General features: G+C 38.3%; 1 protein-coding gene across 3 annotated transcripts; it reads left to right on the forward strand.

Annotated features, from left to right (window-relative positions):
- Window positions 1-18,606, forward strand: LOC134310603 (peroxisomal succinyl-coenzyme A thioesterase-like). 3 transcript variants are annotated; one of them, XM_062992244.1, is made up of 11 exons: window positions 1-259; window positions 4,430-4,631; window positions 7,309-7,408; window positions 7,496-7,686; window positions 7,874-8,043; window positions 9,069-9,188; window positions 11,517-11,599; window positions 14,133-14,226; window positions 14,349-14,429; window positions 15,769-15,910; window positions 17,179-18,606. In XM_062992244.1, the coding sequence occupies exons 2-11, from the start codon at window positions 4,436-4,438 to the stop codon at window positions 17,280-17,282; spliced, it is 1,281 nt and encodes a 426-aa protein (XP_062848314.1). In that variant the 5' UTR covers window positions 1-259; window positions 4,430-4,435; the 3' UTR covers window positions 17,283-18,606. The 3 variants fall into 3 exon arrangements, with proteins under 3 accessions (XP_062848314.1, XP_062848309.1, XP_062848318.1); XM_062992239.1 differs by lacking the exon at window positions 1-259 and having other exon boundaries at window positions 4,353-4,631; XM_062992248.1 differs by lacking the exons at window positions 1-259; window positions 17,179-18,606 and having other exon boundaries at window positions 4,353-4,631; window positions 15,746-15,836.

Below are 18,606 nucleotides of genomic sequence, written 5' to 3' on the forward strand. Positions count from 1 at the left end.
CAGAACCGAGTTATATATTATTGTGGGGCGGGGAGCTAAAAGACTAAAATTGTTTATAATACAATGTAATAAACATCACTCTTTGGTTTGCAGTATGTCTACTAGTGTAGTCCAGGGCCGGAGTGGGCCCCTTTTTCAGCCCGGGAGTTTCATGCCCAAACCCGGCCCACTTTTTCCACGGAGGAAAAATTTGAATAAATGAAACAGCAGCTAGCTCTTACAATGACTTTTTATTGGGTATAAGTTCAGGTATATGTTGGTAAGTTAACAGAAAACACTTCACTTAAACATGTTTAATTAAAATTTAAATCAGATAAAGATTTAAAAGGTAAAAAATGTGATAAAGATGGAAAAGTATTTACATTTGTACATGAGCAATAAGTTGAAATAAAAATTAAAATTGCATTTGTCTTTTTAACAGAGAGGTGATCTATTGTTAGGTTTACACAAAACTCTTAAGTAGCTTCACTATTTAGTAGGCTACCTACAGCATCAAAAGCCTCCTAAGCAGTGCACTTTATTAATAACGGTGTCATTGTCTATAGACATGAGACATGGCTTATCTGCTGCTCTGAGGCTAAAAAAAACCATTTCATTAAGGGTTAGCCTGTTTTGCTGAATAACAACATGCTTAAAGTTTTTTTTTTTTTTTTTTTTTTTTTTTTTACAATTTAGCTTTTATTATGATGGTGTAAAATTGATAGTGATTTAGGCTATTTGTCTTCATTTGTTAAAATAAAATAGGCTATCGTGCTGACATCTTTCTGAATGTCTGAACAATTTAACATATATCATGTACAGTATATTCTCTACGTTATATTTTACATTACAAATAACTATCTTAGTTTAAATAACTACAGTACAGTAGCGTCGGAACAAAAACATTCCATTAACGAGTTAGGCTATTTAATATATCACACTTCAAATTATGTTTATTAATTTTAGCTTGAAACTGGATATTTGTGATTAATGCTGTGTATTGGGTTCTACAAAATAAACTATGCTAAGTTGACTTGGCTATGTTGCACAATACCGGCCGCATGGGGTCTGTCATCTGGAAAACATGTCTGTTAATTTGGCACATTTGGCAGCATCTTCTTCCAATGCTTTTCTTTTTTTTTTTAACCTGGTCTTTTCGGCTCCACCTGGCCTCTTCCTGCCCTCCATCACCACCGACTTGCGCTATTCTGTTGCTATATTTACTGTAACACCGGCGCTCCAGAAAAGACGCCTCATAGGCCAAACCAACTTAAACATGTGGGAGGGGGGGATTCCCTCAGATGGTAGAACCCATCTAATGTACTGCGGTGTAGGGGCTGCGCTGTCAGACGAATGGAGAATGAATGCAATAATAAGATTAGATAAGTACGGAGCCCCTTAGTACGGAGCCCCTTAGGGGTCACTAAGGAAAAAAAATATGTGAAGACAAAATCCGTACCCTCGGTTTAGTAATCCGTACCCTCGGTTTAGTAATCCGTACGCACGGTTTAGTAATCCGTACCCTCGGTTTAGTAAACCGTACCCTCGGTTTAGTAATCCGTACCCTCGGTTTAGTAATCCGTACGCACGGTTTAGTAATCCGTACCCTCGGTTTACCCTCGGTTTAGTAAACCGTACCCTCGGTTTAGTAATCCGTACCCTCGGTTTAGTAAACCGTACGCACGGTTTAGTAATCCGTACCCTCGGTTTAGTAATCCGTACCCTCGGTTTAGTAAACCGTACGCACGGTTTAGTAATCCGTACCCTCGGTTTAGTAATCCGTACCCTCGGTTTAGTAATCCGTACCCTCGGTTTAGTAAACCGTACGCACGGTTTAGTAATCCGTACCCTCGGTTTAGTAATCCGTACTCTCGGTTTAGTAATCCGTACCCTCGGTTTAGTAATCCGTACCCTCGGTTTAGTAATCCGTACCCTCGGTTTAGTAAACCGTACGCACGGTTTAGTAATCCGTACCCTCGGTTTAGTAATCCTTACCCTCGGTTTAGTAAACCGTACCCTCGGTTTAGTAATCCGTACCCTCGGTTTAGTAATCCGTACCCTCGGTTTAGTAATCCGTACCCTCGGTTTAGTAATCCGTACTCTCGGTTTAGTAATCCGTACCCTCGGTTTAGTAAACCGTACCCTCGGTTTAGTAATCCGTACCCTCGGTTTAGTAATCCGTACCCTCGGTTTAGTAAACCGTACGCACGGTTTAGTAATCCGTACCCTTGGTTTAGTAATCCGTACCCTCGGTTTAGTAAACCGTACCCTCGGTTTAGTAATCCGTACCCTCGGTTTAGTAATCCGTACCCTCGGTTTAGTAAACCGTACGCACGGTTTAGTAATCCGTACCCTCGGTTTAGTAATCCGTACCCTCGGTTTAGTAAACCGTACCCTCGGTTTAGTAAACCGTACGCACGGTTTAGTAATCCGTACCCTCGGTTTAGTAATCCGTACCCTCGGTTTAGTAATCCGTACCCTCGGTTTAGTAAACCGTACCCTCGGTTTAGTAATCCGTACCCTCGGTTTAGTAATCCGTACCCTCGGTTTAGTAAACCGTACGCACGGTTTAGTAATCCGTACCCTCGGTTTAGTAATCCGTACCCTCGGTTTAGTAAACCGTACGCACGGATTTGTAAACTGTACTCTTAGTTTAAAGTCCGTCCGCAGTCACGCTATCTGCGCTACAAGTTTTACTGTGCGCCTAAACCCCGTTTTACGGTAATACAGTTGCGAAGCATTGAAGAGGATAAAGCATCTTTTTACAGCTTAATATACTTAATATACTATATATTAGATATAATATATATAATACATTTCAGACATTTTTACTGTAGTAATCTGGGGTGATGGGATAGCAAACTTATTAAAAAGTCAAATCAAAATCTTATCAAATGCCACCCACACAATCATAAATAACACGAGTACTCATCTTGTGATTTTGAGACTATTTTACCATAGGAATTTAGAATAATAGCATTGCAAACAAACGTAAAGTGAAATGTACAGAATAAATGAGCCTCATAAAGTCAGTAGGTAGAAGCAGAAGTATTCTTCAAGAGTAAGGGGCTCCGTAGTAAAATTATGCAAATGGTTAATTTAAAAATTCCATTAAAACAAATCGAATTGCTATAGACCAATTTTAAAGGTCTAATTAAATAAGCAAATCAAATTATTATCAATTCACCGCATCAGACTCTTGAAGAATACTTCGACTTCTACTTACTGACTTTATGAGGCTCATTTATACTGTACATTTCACTTTACGTTTGTTTGCAATCCTATTATTCTAAATTCCTATGGTAAAATAGTCTCAAAATCACAAGATGAGTACTTGTGTTATTTATGATTGTGTGGGTGGCATTTGATAAGATTTTGATTTGACTTTTTAATAAGTTTGCTATCTCATCACCCCAGATTACTACAGTAAAAATGTCTGAAATGTATTCCATTAATAAAAGAGTTAATGCTCTTAAAGAAAAAAGTGGAGTGATTTGATAATAATTTGATTTGCTTATTTTATTAGACCTTTCAAATTTGTCTATAACAATTCCACTTGTTTTAATGGAATTTTAAAATTACTCATTTGCATAATTTGCATAATTTTACCATGTCATGTGCTTTTGTTGGCAATATATATATATATATAATCTAATATATAGTATATTAAGCTGTAAAAAGATGCTTTATCCTGATCAATGCTTCGCAACTGTATTACCGTAAAACGGGGTTTAGGCGCACAGTAAAACTTGTAGCGCAGATAGCGTGACCGCTGACGGACTTTAAACTAAGAGTACAGTTTACAAATCCGTGCGTACGGTTTACTAAACTGAGGGTACGGATTACTAAACCGAGGGTACGGATTACTAAACCGAGGGTACGGTTTACTAAACCGAGGGTACGGATTACTAAACCGAGGGTACGGATTACTAAACCGAGGGTACGGTTTACTAAACCGAGGGTACGGATTACTAAACCGAGGGTACGGATTACTAAACCGAGGGTACGGATTACTAAACCGAGGGTACGGATTACTAAACCGAGGGTACGGATTACTAAACCGAGGGTACGGATTACGCTCTTCATATATATTTTTTTCCTTAGTGACCCCTAAGGGGCTCCGTAGATAAGTGACAGATAAGTGTCAAAATTATTTTTCCCAACCGGCCCAAACTCGAGATTGACATGAGCCGGCCCATCGGGAATCCTCCCGAATCTCCCGATTAGCCACTCCGGGCTTGGTGTAGTCGATTATGTTGTTTCATTGTAGGAATGTGGTTTATTCATTAACTCATGGTTCTGATAAGAAACACTGAACTTTGATTAGATTGAGTTGTTGATCTGGTGAGCCGCTGAACACACCGACGTATTCACACGCAGTGAAAATAGAGCTCAGCTTACAGTTATTCGTGTTGACTTACTTGTTTTGTTTACTCGCTTGTTTCGGCAGTAGAACATGGCCAGACAGGTCGTGTCCCCCATACTTTCAGTTCATCCGCTACGTTGCCTTGTGGATGAAATGTTCGAGGTAGAGGTTAAGCATTTACCCCCTGCTCATCAGTGTACTCTGCATTCACTTATTCATTCTGAGGATGGAGACTTTTGGGAAGCTTATGGACACTACATCAGTGATGCATCAGGGACTGCCAAAGGTACTTTTTTAATGTTTTGTAAACAATGTTTATTTTCTTTAATGTCAATAAGAGCTCTAAAATTGTAATTGCCAAAAAACCTTTATTCCAGTTCCAAAAAAGTTAAGCAAAAAAGCAGTGAATATTGAACTTGTGTTTAATTGACAACAGGAGATGTATTTAATTTTTTACCTTTTTCAAATTTCATATCAAATTTATGTACATTCACAAATCAGAGGAATCTGGAGCACTGGAGCTCGCACAATAAGTTTTTCACAACCATGTTGCCCTACTAAACCTTTTTAAAATGTTCTGTTTACATAAGATTTCACACACAATGACTGAACAATGGCAGAAGAGCAGTTTGAAAAGAAAAAAAGAAAAACATGCATATACGAGGGATCTTCAAAAAGTTTCTGCAATTTTCTTTGCATATTTTGGTTGGAAACAGTGAGGGTGGGAGGAGTAGTAATTGGTCGTGTCTGAGAGACAGAGAGAGAGCTTATAGTCCGGATTTAGTATGGTCTGATTTCCACCTTTTTGGACACTCAAAGAAGCTTTAAGGGGAAGAAGATTTTCATGTGATGATGATGTGAAAGCAGCGGTGCATCAGTGGCTAGGCGCTCAACCAAAAATGTTTTTTGCTGATGGCATTAAAAGTTGGTATGACACTGGGAAAAATGCCTCGGAAGTAGGGCTGGACGATATGGCTAAAATTTATATCACAATATAACTCCTAATTTCGGTTGATACAATATAATTCCGATATCGATATGAATAATACAAATTTCAGAAAAACTGCCAAAAATACCAAAATTGGATGCCGGTACCTGCGAACCTCTTTTCTGGTTTCTGGCAAAAAATACAAGCTGAATACACCACTGAATTAGTCCTTCATCTCTTATCAGCTATTTCATCTGCTTCTTTTTCAACTGTAGACCGTGGCAAAGCCAGACAGTTTTCATAGGGGTGGCCAAACTGAGACCATTGCTCACACAGGGGCGGCACAGAAACTGTCTGATATCTTATTTTTTGTATGTGGCTAGTGGCTGTTGATCTAGTAGTGTTTTGGTCACTCACTTGTTTACCTATGGCAGTGAGTACCATGTAGAATTACATCAAGACTAGCATAATAAGCTTTTTTATTTTTTTCTAATTTTCCCTGACAAGTGAAAAACTAAAATATAGCCTATAACCTTAACACTACGAGGAAGAATTTCAAAGATATTCCTTTGCAATACTTAATCATTTGACTGCAAACTTGTGTGTACTGATGAGACTCATCTGAACCCCAGAACATGCTAGTGTGAATGCATGGAAAACAAATTTTAATTTTAAAGAATATGATACATTCTGACCAACACTATTAAGCCAAATCAGCATTGAAAATTGACTTTACTTTTAATAGCCTTCTACAATGCTGGGGCTTCTTAAAACTGAATATTCTCTTTTCAATAGAAGTTTTATTTAAATGCTATTAAATTGTTTTTCTAAAAGAAAAACCTTCCCAATTTGGAGGAAAACCGCCCAATCTGGCAACAGTGGAAAGCGCAGAGCCCGTTCGTGCCTTTACTCGTAGCGCGCCATAACTAATATTAGTTGTATTAGTACTCAGTAGTATTAGTACTCAGTAGTATTAGTACTTCTGTAATTGTGTTGGTGGTTGACATTTATGTTGAGTGTATTACTGCACTGTTTTGGTGGAGAACTACTCGCTTGAGGTGCGCTGTTGTTGAGGTGGTGTTCCCTGCGAGCAAAAATGCTTCCGCAAAGAAAGTACGCACTGATATAATAATTATTGTTCGAATTTGTTTAAAAATCATATCACCGTTATTGAAACATTTTCTATCGCGATATATATCGATATCGAATTATTGTCCAGCACTAATCGGAAGGATGAGTATGTAGAAAAGTGATATAATTTGTTTTTGAAATTCTTAATAAATAGAGTTTGCGGAAAAAATGCAGAAACGTTTTGAAGAACCCTCATACGTATTAACAAATATTACTAAACTATAAAGTCCCATCTCCCCCCTACCTAGCCATCTTGAAAGGCCAGAAGGGTTGTCTGACATAAAGGCAAGGGGGATTCCAGACTGTTTCCCAAATATTAGAAAAGCTTCTTGTGTTAGTTTGTAAGTGAGCTATTTTTCGAAATAGAGAAACTGCACAATTTAACCAGTGATTATATGATGGTGGGAAAATATGTTTCCATCTGAGCAAAATTAGACACCTTGCTTGAGAGGCAGAGAGAGAGAGAGAGAAATCAACAGTTTCGCCAGAGTCTACTGAAAAAGTTTTAAGTTTATTAACCTTAATGTCCCGCTTAGTTTATGAAACTTATGTGCAGCTTATGTTAAATTAAAAGAAAAAAAGCCAAAACCTTTTAACATTTTAATTAAACTGTTAGATTAAACCTAGTGCTAACGGGTATAAATACTTTTTGTAATCTCATGCAACACGTACTGCACACTCAACTCTTGTGCAAAATTTGTGGGTCATCTGTTTTTAATTACTTTTTAATTGCTTAATATCGATCTTTTGTAGGTCTATCAGTATTGTAAAGACTGTCTACAGATCCAATTAAGTTGAGAACATTCAAAACAAGCAAGGCATCCATTCATAGATATCTTCAGTGTCTTGTATTTTTAATCAGACCTGTGTATATCTAAGTTTACACATATTTGCTATTCTTTAGTATCTACAAATGCCAGTCTTGGTGGATCTTACAGTGGAGTTGAACCCATGGGTTTACTCTGGAGTATGAAACCTGTTCCTGGAAGCAGACCAGGCCTCAGGTTAAACTTTTATCAATCTTTAGAAATTCTGTACTACTAAAGACATGTCCAGTAAATTAATGACTTTTCTTTATTATTAATTAAAAGATTTCGCAAAAAGGATGTCTACAAGCCGACAGATGTGAAAATATCTGTTTATGAGGGCCACCTAACTAAAGGATTCCAGGAGAAATCTCCCTTAGCCTCTGTTGTGGCAGAGCGGTGGTACACAACTCCTGGAATCAGAAGGGTTGATGTCACAGAGAAAGGATTAAAGGGGACCCTTTTCATCCCCCCAGGTACCAGTTACAGGGTTAAGTAGATATGAAACTGATGTTGATTTAGAGCTAATATTTGGTAAGATATTTATTTCTTGACCTCTTCATAGACTTATATTGTGTATCTTAATTAAATTTACCTAGAACAATTGTGTATGTTCTGTTAAATGGTATTTGTAATCTATTTGAAAAACTCTTTTTTTTAAAGGTCCCGGTCCTTTTCCTGGCATACTGGACCTCTGGGGTGGAGGAGGAGGCCTAGTGGAGTATCGCTCTGCTCTCCTAGCCTCCCGAGGCTATGTCTCTTTTTCTTTAGAGTATATTGGGAGAGTGGATACTAATGGACGACCCTACAATGTGGACAATGAATACTTTGAGGTATTTGTGATATTATACCAGGAATTGTCAACATCTTTAGGCCAGTGACCTAATTTTAACCATTTAACTTTTTTGTGAGGAGCACTTCAGTGTGATAAAAGTAACAATAGCAACAAATCAAAGGGTAATGCAATGGGTAGTGCTGTTGCTTCACTGCAAAAAGGGCCTGTGTTGTTTCTGAGTGGAGTTTGCATGTTCTCCCTGTGTCCATGTTGGTCTCTTTCAGGCAGTTATAGCCTAATGGTTAAGGTACTGGACTAGTAATCGAAAGGTCACTGGTTCAAGCCCCACCACTGCCAGGTTGCCACTGTTGGGCCCCCTGAGCAAGGCCCTTAACCTTCAATGGCTTAGACAATACACTGTTATGATAATGTTAGTCGCTTTTGATAAAAGCGTCTGCTAAATGTCGAAAATGTAAATGTTTCAAGTGCTCCGGTTACCTCCCACAAGTCCTAAGACATGTAGTCAGGCCAACTGAAGATACTAAAAGTTGACCTAATTGTGTGTGTGTGTGTGTATGTGTGTGCCCCGTGATAGACTGGCAACCTGCCCGAGATGTTTCCTTTGACACCCAATGAGTCAGACCAACCGTGACCCTGACCAGTATAAAGCAGTGGTAAAACAGACAATGAATGAATGTTTCAGGTGCTTCGGTTTCCTCCCACAAGTCCAAAGACATGTAGTCAGGCCAATTGGAGGTACTAAAAGTTGCCCTAAGTGTGTGTGTATGTGTGTGCCCTGTGACAGACTGGCGACCTGCCCAAGGTGTTTCCTCCTTTTCACCCAATGAATCAGACCAACTGTGACCCTGACTAGTATAAAGCAGTGGTAAAACAGACAGTGAATATATGTGGACACCTGAATATGTTATGTAAATGAGAGGTTCAAGCTTTTTTATCTTAGGCAACCATATGTGAACTTTCAAGGTTAAGGATAACTACATTGTACTCTGTGTAGTAAAATTATTTATGTGTAGATAATAAAGTAATGCTAATACACAAAAACAATGTATTGTTATTTTTTAGGCTGCCTACACTGTGCTAAACCAGCACCCCCAGGTCTGCCCAGAAAGAGTTGCTGTGCTGGGTTTGTCTTTTGGTGTGTCTGTGGCCCTGGGTATGGCAGCATACTCCTCAGTGATACAGGTAGACAAGCTCAGAGAATGTAAAATGTGTCTTTACATTTCATAAAACACTTGTGCTTTTTATGAATATTGTGTTTTGAACATAGTAATTGGCATCTTTCAGACCTTGCTGCATACTTGTCCACACTTAAATATATAAGACAGGAAGAAGGTTATTCAAACTGTCCAGCTGGTTACATAGTTTACCAAATTTATTTGGTAAGCCAATTTAGTCAGTTAAACACAGCCAGGCCTAATTTGCCAGTCCTGTAAAATATAAATATACCTCATCTTTACCCATTAAATTCATTGACTGTACAGTTTTTACAGGAACACTATGGCATAATCTATGCACATATGACTTAGAACTTAAGACAAAAGAACTACTTGACTGTCCAGCCTGCTAAAATTCAGTGACAGAGTTCAGTGGAACTCATCCATTAAGTCACAAAATATCCCAGATAAACATCTATAGAATTGCAGACAATGGCAGTGTTTATACCTCCACAAAATAAAACAGACAAAAATGGGATGAATAGAAAGTGGAATATTCCTCTAGCACACCAGCACCGAGTTTCTGAACTTCTCGGTTTCAAACTCAGTGTTGCCACCGGTCGGATGGCCGCCATCTGGCGTGCATAATTGGCAGGGCCTACAGCAGATACTAATTGGCCACCGTATCTGCAGGGTGGGGGCTGGACTATGTGTGGGTGGGTGGGTGGGTTTTCATACGCTGTGTAAGGACCGATTGGCGGAAGAGACGCCTGTGCAGAATACAGGGGCGAGAAGAGGAGGGCTGTAAACGTGTCAGAAGAGGCGTGTACAGCGACGTGCTCTCCTTGGATGCAATTTGGTATCTCTCAGCAGCGGAAGACAAAATTGAGTGTGCTAAATCGAGAGGAAAATGGGGAGAAAATGCATTTAAAAAAAAAGGAAAAAAAACCATCTGTTTTATAGACTGACCAATCAAAATGGGATTTTTGGACATCATATATTGCCTGGCAAAATAAATGCAGCATTAATGAATAGTAAGAATACTTTACTTACCAAAGAGGTAGTTTGATGTAAGATTTTCCATAAATCCATATTCCTTACAATTCTTAATGAGAACATAATATGTTATTAGTTAAAACTGAGGTGCAATGGGATATAAAGCATTGTGAAATTTTAAGTAGGTCTAGGCTTAGTGATTCCTGACTTGAGCCCAATGAAGAAGCTCATTCCTGAAAACTTAGCAGTTTCTGATTTAAACATGTTCTGTAAAAAGGGGTTATCTAAAATTCATCTAAAGTGATGTAAAAGACAATTATTAAATTGTGCTATTAAAGTTGTAAGTGTTGTCACTTGGTACTTTAGAGGATATCATGTTTGATAATTTAAAATCGTTATTACACCGTTTTATCTTGATTGTGCCCAGTTGGCTTTGATGTGTATTTGATTGTAGTTATTCTGTTAACTTAGTAATTTATGAGTGATCTTCAAAAAGTTTCCACACTTTTATATTTCCCTTGGAAACGGTGAGGGAGGGAGGAGTAGTAATTGGTCGTGTCTGAAAGAGCTTATCGTCCGGATTGAACCCCATCTGATTTCCACCTTTTTGGACCACTCAAAGAAGCGTTAAGTAGAGGAAGATTTTCATGTAATGATGATGTGAAAGCAGCAGTGCATCAGTGGCTACACACTCAACCAAAAACATTTTTTGCTGATGGCATTAAAATGTTAGTATGATGCTGAAAAAAAATTATCAGAAAGTGACTGTGTAGAAAAGTGATGTCATTTGTTTTTGAAATTTTAAATAGAAAAGTGCTGAAACTTTTTGAAGAACACTTGTACATTGTATTCATGGCATTTAGCAGATGATTTTGTGTGGTTAATGACTGTGAGAATATACAATTCAAGCGATTCTGAGTTATACTCAGGAGACCAACAGTGGCTGGCTTATGTGGGCAAAGTTAGCTTAGAGGTTACAGTACTAGATTAGTGATCAAAAGGTCCCTGGTTCAAGCCCTATGACCGCCAAGTTGCCACTGTTGGACCACTAAACTAGGCTTTCAATTGCTTGTATTCAGTCACAATTGTAAGTCGCTTTGGATTACTGCTAAATGCAATAATGTAAATGTGGGTTTGAACCAGTGACCGATAAAGATAATAGTAGAGTATCTTAACTGCTTATCTACCACTTGCCTGACACAATATTAATCTGCCTGCTGTAGATATACACAATTAAGACATTTTCATAGGGCTCATTTGTTTAATGTGGTGTATAAATAAAAAAGATGGATTTGTGATTGCACCAAATGGTTTATATTATGATGAAGTATATAGTAGTTTGTGACTCTCTGTCTTTCAGCCCCGGTGTGTGGTCTGTGTTAGCGGAAGCCATGTTATGCCTGTAAATGGATCACTGGCTGATGTCTTTTCTGCAATCAAAAAGTGAGCAACAGATTATATGACATTGTAGGCTTAATGCTTGTATAAAAATTGCAGTGGCTATTTTATTATGCACTTTTATTATGAACATTCCTAGGGTTGTATTGTTCCTTATTACTTGCCATGAACTTTACAAATATTTGACAGTTTGTTATACTGTTATACACAGGCTATTTAAGGAGTGTTGTACACCTGTACATCTACCAGATTGCTTTATTATCCAGTCAGGCTATCATGTGGCAGCAGTGGTATGCATAAAATCATTCGGATGAAGAGCTTTCGTTAATGTTCACTTCAAACATCAGAATAAGAATAAGATGTGATCAAGTGACTTGGACTGACAAACTGGTTTGAGTTTGTTGGAATCTGTTGATCTACTGGGGTTTTCGTGGACATCAGTCTCTAGAATTTTATACAAAATTAAAAAACTAAAAACATTTTATAAAGCGGCAGTTCTGCAGCCAAAAATACCTCAATAATGAGAGAGGTCAGAGGAAAATGAACTATGCTTGTTCAAGCTTGTTCGAATAGCCTCTCTTTTTAAACATGGTGATCATAAAAACATCCCAGAACATGTCGAATCTTATGGCAGATGAGCTAAAACAGCAAAAGACTACATCTTTCGGCTAATAACAGATATTAGGGTACATCAGGTAACTGGACAGTTAAAGATTTGATAAACCTTGCCTGATGTCTGATGAATCTTAATTTCTGCTGAGACCTGCAAGTGGAAGGGTCAGTAGTATTAGCAGTTCAGGCTGGTAATTGTGATTGTGTAGTGGTGTGGAATGTTTTCTTGGTACACTTGGGGCACAAACAGCCAATCAGAGTGTTGTTGCTGACCATGTACATCCCTATATGGACACAATTTACCATCTACCAGCTATAATGGCTATTTCCAGAATAGTAATGTCACAAAGCATTAAAATTTGGTTGCATTAACATGTCAATAAATTCTGTTTACTTGATTGCCCTCACCACTCTGAGTCTCAACACATTTTGGTATGTGGTTTAAACAACTTGCAGTATAAATGTGCATCTAACAAATCTAAAGCTGTTAAATTTTGCAATTATGCCAACAGGGACCAAAGTATCAATGATAAAAAGATAAGTATCAATATTCTTAGGTTTTATATACAATGGATATAAAAAGTCTATACACACCCCTGTTACGATGCCAGGTTTTTGATAAATAGACAAAGATGAATATTTGTGAACTTACAATTAAATTGAAAAACAAACCGAAATCATTTAGATGGGAATTAAAAAATACAATAATGTGATTGTATAAATATGCACACCCTTACACTGATAATTTGTTCAGACAGCATTCAGGAGTCTACCAGCATGGCACATCTTGACTACTCGACCGAATGCTCCAAATTTGTCAGATGGCGAGGGCATCTCTTGTGTACAGCCATCTTCAGGTCACCTGTCATTTTCAATTGGATTCAAGTCTGGGCCATTCCAAAACTTTGATTTTTTTAATCTGGTGAAGCCATTCTTTAACTAAACCAATTAAATGTCAGGTTCTTTTAGAGGAGCTGAACTTTATGTGGGTTTAATTAGAGTCACTAATTGATGTCAGGTGTACACACTACTACTTTTACCACTACTATTTAACATGGGTGTGATTGGTTTATTTGGAATATAGCCACATCCCCAATTATAAGATGGTGTGCACACTTATTTTATTGTTTATTTTCCCACCTAAACATTTTAAATTTTTTTGACAAACATCAACATCACAGTCAACGCACCTCTGTATGTGTGCGAATGAGTGCTTTTATTAGGGATTTTATTCAGGGAGTTGAATAATTCTGAGACTGCAGTAGTTTTATAGCATTTGGGTTTAATTTGGAGAAGCCACTTATTGTATTAGTTGTTTTGAGCCATTTAAATTGTTCTTGTTTGATTTGTTTAGTGCAAACAGCATAAAGTTTGTACATTTTGCTAACAAACATACTTTGCAATGGAAGGTGAATAATTTGGATTGCAACTGTATCTGTTGCACTTGTTCTGTAGTCATGGACTTTTCTCCTGAGTGATTTTTGGGTGCTTGTTCAGCCTCTCACTATTTTCTCCTGGCCAGCTTGTTCCTGGACAGTCTTTCATTTTGTTTCATACTTTCAGCTGAGTGTAGCTGCCTGGCTTGTAAGCAGATGATAAAAAAAAATACACTCTGTGTATGTGTATGTACGTATGCTCCTTTTAAAAGCATTTCTAAATTAGCTTCTCTTTTCCTGCATTGATTTTTCAGGCCTAACAGACAATTAGAGACCTTACTTCTGCTCTGACACCACTTCAGCATGTTTAGTGTACACTGGTAGAATCCATGGCATTCAATAGTGCAGACATAATGCACTAACTATGGACCGTGGACATCTATCAATGCTTGACACAGCAGGGTGTGTCATAACAATAACATAATTGTTAATGCTTGCCACTCCCATTTAGAAAACAGAACTTTTTATATATGGAGATCTGCTTTTATTTGTAGCTGTATTCTTTGATTAGTAACAAACCTTTTCTTTAGAAATGTCAAGAACACTCGTTATGATGACCAAAAGAGAATCATCTGGCGAGATCTACTGCTACCAATACCAGATGACCCTTCAAAGAAAGTTGAAGTAGGAATACAAGAATTATTTGCAACATTTATTTAAGTAATGCTTTATACATATCTTATTGATTGTTGTGCCTACATGCACACAGTTATTTACATGTGGGTAATTTTTTTTTTTTTTACCAGATGGGTCGTATAAAATGTCCTGTTTTATTGATTGTTGGTGAAGATGATCAGAACTGGCCAGCATCAGAGTCTGCAGAGGATGTGAGTATTGGCACTATTGTTTATTTAATTTATACCACAGGTTTAGCTTGGTCAGGATTGCAGTGGGGGTCCAGTTTTCCTAGAAACACTGGATGCAAGGCAGGAATAGACCACAAATTTGGCACCAATCCATCAGAGGACTTCAGCCTAGACATTGCCAATCATGTCTGTGTAGGCACCCACCTGGCCGATAACACCTGACCTGGATCTCAGTGGTGATGAGCTGCCGCAATAGACCGCTGCACCACCTAAGTGCCTTGGCACCATAGTGTAGACTCCTGAAATATTAGATACTGGTGCCACTGGACATCTTTAGTGTTTTCTAATATACACCAATCAGCCATAACATTAAAACCACCTCATGGTTTCTACACACACTGTCCATTTTATCAGCTCCACTTACCATATAGAAGCACGCTGTAGTTCTACAATTACTGACTGTAGTACATCTGTTTCTCTACATACTTTTTTAGCCTGCTTTCACCCTGTCAGGACCCCCACAAGACCACCACAGAGCAGGTATAATTTAGGTGGTGGATGATTCTCAGCACTGCAGTGACAATGACATGGTGGCGGTGTGTTAGTGTGTGTTGTGCTGCTATGAGTGGATCAGACACAGCAGTGCTGCTGGAGATTTTAAATACCGTGTCCACTCACTGTCCACTCTATTAGACACTCCTACCTAGTTGGTCCACCTTGTAGATGTAAAGTCAGAGACGATCGCTCATCTATTGCTGCTGTTTGAGTTGGTCATCTCCTAGACCTTCACCAGTGGTCACAGGATGCTGCCCATGGGGCGCTGTTGGCTGGATGTTTTTGGTTGGTGGACTATTCTCAGTCCAGCAGGGACAGTGAGGTGTTTAAAACTCATTCAGCATTGCTGTGTCTTATCCACTCATACCAGCACAACACAAACTAACACACCACCACCATGTCAGTGTCACTGCAGTGCTAAGAATGATCCACCACCTAAATAATACCTGCTCTGTGGTGGTCCTGTGCGGGTCCTAACCATTGAAGAACAGCATGAAATGGGGCTAACAAAGTATGTAGAGAAACAGATGGACTACAGTCAGTAATTGTACGTAGAACTACAAAGTGCTTCTATTTGGTAAGTGAAGCTGATACAATGGACAGTGAGGGTAGAAACAAGGATGTGGTCATAATGTTATGCGTGATCGGTGTATACGCCAATCAGTACAATTACCTATAAAGTAAAATAACAATTAAACTAGATAAACTGTAGTGTTTCGTTCTGCAGAATATAGCATCCATATTTTGTGTCACAGAATACTAATGTTAATTAAAATATACAGTATGTTTCTCTGTCTTAATTCAGATGAAGCAGATGATGGATAAAGCTGGAAATAGTCACCTGTTAACTATCCTCTCTTACCCTGGAGCCGGCCATCTGATTGAGCCCCCCTACAGTCCTCACACACGTTCCAGTAACTTTAAGCTGTTAGAAGCTAGGACTACAGGTAAACCTTTTACACTCCTACTCATTGATGATTTCAGGTGTTTCAGCCACATCCATTGGTAACAGCTGTTTAAAAACAATTTTATGCTTCCAACTTATACTGTGACAATAACTCGGAGAAGACACTTTCCATTTGTTAATTTACAAAGCATGTTCCATACAGACATGGTCAGTGGTAGCTTATTGGGTAGAGCTGTGGGTTACCAACTGGAAGGTTATGGGTTCGAATCCTGGCCTTTAGGCTCTTGAGCAAGGCCCTTAACCCTTTTAACTCCTGGTGGATGTACAATGGATGCGCCTGCGCTCTGACACCAGATTACAAAGAAGCTGGGATATCCGGAAAAAGGAATTTTATTGTACTGTATACAAGCGCTTGCCTTTATTTGTCAAATTTATATATATCCCTATATATGTGCCCTACACTGTCATATCCTTTAAGCCTGGTGGAAAAAAACTCCAGTGGCTTGCACAGAGCCTTGACAACATCTTTGTGATGAATTGGAATGTCAGTCGTGAGCAGGCGTTACCGTTTATCAGTGCATTTCTTCACCTGATATCTTGATGAATGATCACAAATCTTGTGGAAAGTCTTTTCCAGAAAAGTATAAGCTGTTATAGCTGCGGGGGGGGGGGGGGGGCAGCTCCATCGCCATTGCTCTCAGACCCAAGAAGAATATCAGAAGGGAAACCTGGGGGTAAGAGATGTTAATGTGTGAAACAGGTGCAAACAGTATTTGTGACTCATCGTCCACGCCAAACCATAATATCAACGTTGCACTGCAAAAAATATTTATTTGACTTCCAACTCTGCTTATCGAACAGACAATCCCTGCTAGCCACGTAGCCAAATCCACTTCTTCACCCAGATTCTTTTTTTTTTCTTTTTGCTTTTACGCTGCATATCAGCGCACAAACAACTCGTTCGCTTCTTGTTGATGTGCATTTTTGGATATGGTTTCTGTGACAAAACATAGTTTGGGAGACCAGACAGACTCGTCTGATACTCAGTCGCGTAGTGTGAAAACCCCAATGACTTAAAAGACTCCAGGTTACAAGAGATCAAGTTGTGTAGTGTGAACAGTACAGCGATCTGAACACCTTGAAAATTGTGTAGTGTGAACTTAGCATTAGTTGTCCACATACTTTCAGACATTTCTCCTGCGCTGATGTTGCACAAATACTGTATTGTACTTTAATAACCCATTACAAATGTGTTATGAATGTCATCATGAATTTTACTGTGTAATGTGGGTTGCATTTCTGTTGCAGTGGTGGTGCTTTGGGGTGGACAGATGGAGCCTCATAGTCAAGTTCAGGAAGACTCTTGGCACAAAACTTTGGCTTTTCTGGAGCAGCACCTTTACAAACCTTAAGCAAACCAAATGCTCTGTAAATCACATTGCCATCTGAAGCATGTGTGTCTGTGTATATAAACACAGTGCCTTGTTAAGTATTTAACCCTCCTCTGATTTTTTGTATAAACCTATAAAGAACAATTTGTTAAAGTGGTTAAAAATAATAAATACTTCGTAGAACCACCTTTGCCTCCAGTTAAGCATCTCCTTTGGGGTCAAACTCTACCAGCTGCCTTGTCTTGTCTTGTGTCTGTATCTGTTACTGTATTGAGTCAAATTGATAAACAACAATTTTCAAGTCAGTCAGATGCTAATACTCCCATCAGCAAGCAATACTATGGTGAATTACTACACATAGCATTTCTGTCAAAGACCAAATTTTTTATGTTGGCTTTTGGCTATCTGAAAAGTGCATTGTGTATGTTTTACTTGTAACGTTTCTCAGTCATATCTATCTAAAGAAGCTCATCCATGCTTTTATCTCCAGTAGGGTGGACTATTGTAATGGTCTCTTAACTGGACTTCCCAAAAAGACCATTAAACAGTTACAGCTCATTCAGAACGCTGCTGCTAGAGTTTTAACTAAGACGAAGAGAACTGAGCACATCACTCCAGTTCTAAAATCTCTACACTGGCTTCCGGTTAGTTACAGAATAGAATTTAAAGTGCTGCTACTGGTCTATAAATCACTGAATGGGTTCGGCCCAGAATACATCTCAGAAATGTTTAGAGAATATAAACTCTTAGATCCATGGACTCAGGTCAGCTAGTTGAGCCCAGAGTCCAAACTAAACACGGTGAAGCAGCATTTAGCTGTTGGGCTGCATATAACTGGAACAGACTGCCAGGAGATATTAGATGTTCCGCAAATGTAGAAATGTTTAAATCCAGGTTAAAAACTTTTCTTTTTTCTTGTGCCTATGATTGAGCTCGACATTTTTGCTATTACCCTATTTCTTTTAGTTTTTCATGCTCTTAATAATTCTTTTTATAGAGTATTGTACTTTCTAAATTGTAGTGTATATTTTACTATATTTTCTTTTAGTTTTCATGTTTTAATTGCTTATCTCTCTTGTTTTAATTTCGTATTTTCCAAATTGTAGGGTATATTTTACAATATTTTCTTTTAATTTTTCACGTTCTTAATTTTGTATCTCTCTCGTTTGAATTTCATATTCTCTTAATTGTAACTAAATGTTTGCAAGATGTCTTTCTGAGATTCTAGATCTCAGGAATGTTTTAATGCTTTTAATTAATTTTTTTTCCTTATGTAAAGCACTTTGAATTGCCACTGTGTATGAAAGGTGCTATACAAATAAACTTGCCTTGCCTAAACACTTAA

Source organism: Trichomycterus rosablanca, chromosome 1, assembly GCF_030014385.1.
Source record: "Trichomycterus rosablanca isolate fTriRos1 chromosome 1, fTriRos1.hap1, whole genome shotgun sequence".
Lineage (NCBI taxonomy): Eukaryota > Metazoa > Chordata > Actinopteri > Siluriformes > Trichomycteridae > Trichomycterus > Trichomycterus rosablanca.

Excerpts from the sequence above, each read along its gene's own strand:
- LOC134310603 (XM_062992244.1), top strand. The coding sequence starts at position 4,436 with ATGGCCAGACAGGTCGTGTCCCCCATACTTTCAGTTCATCCGCTACGT. Across the intron at positions 7,409-7,495 it reads GGAAGCAGACCAGGCCTCAG|ATTTCGCAAAAAGGATGTCT; the intron begins GTTAAACTTTTA and ends ATTAATTAAAAG. Across the intron at positions 11,600-14,132 it reads GTCTTTTCTGCAATCAAAAA|AAATGTCAAGAACACTCGTT; the intron begins GTGAGCAACAGA and ends CCTTTTCTTTAG.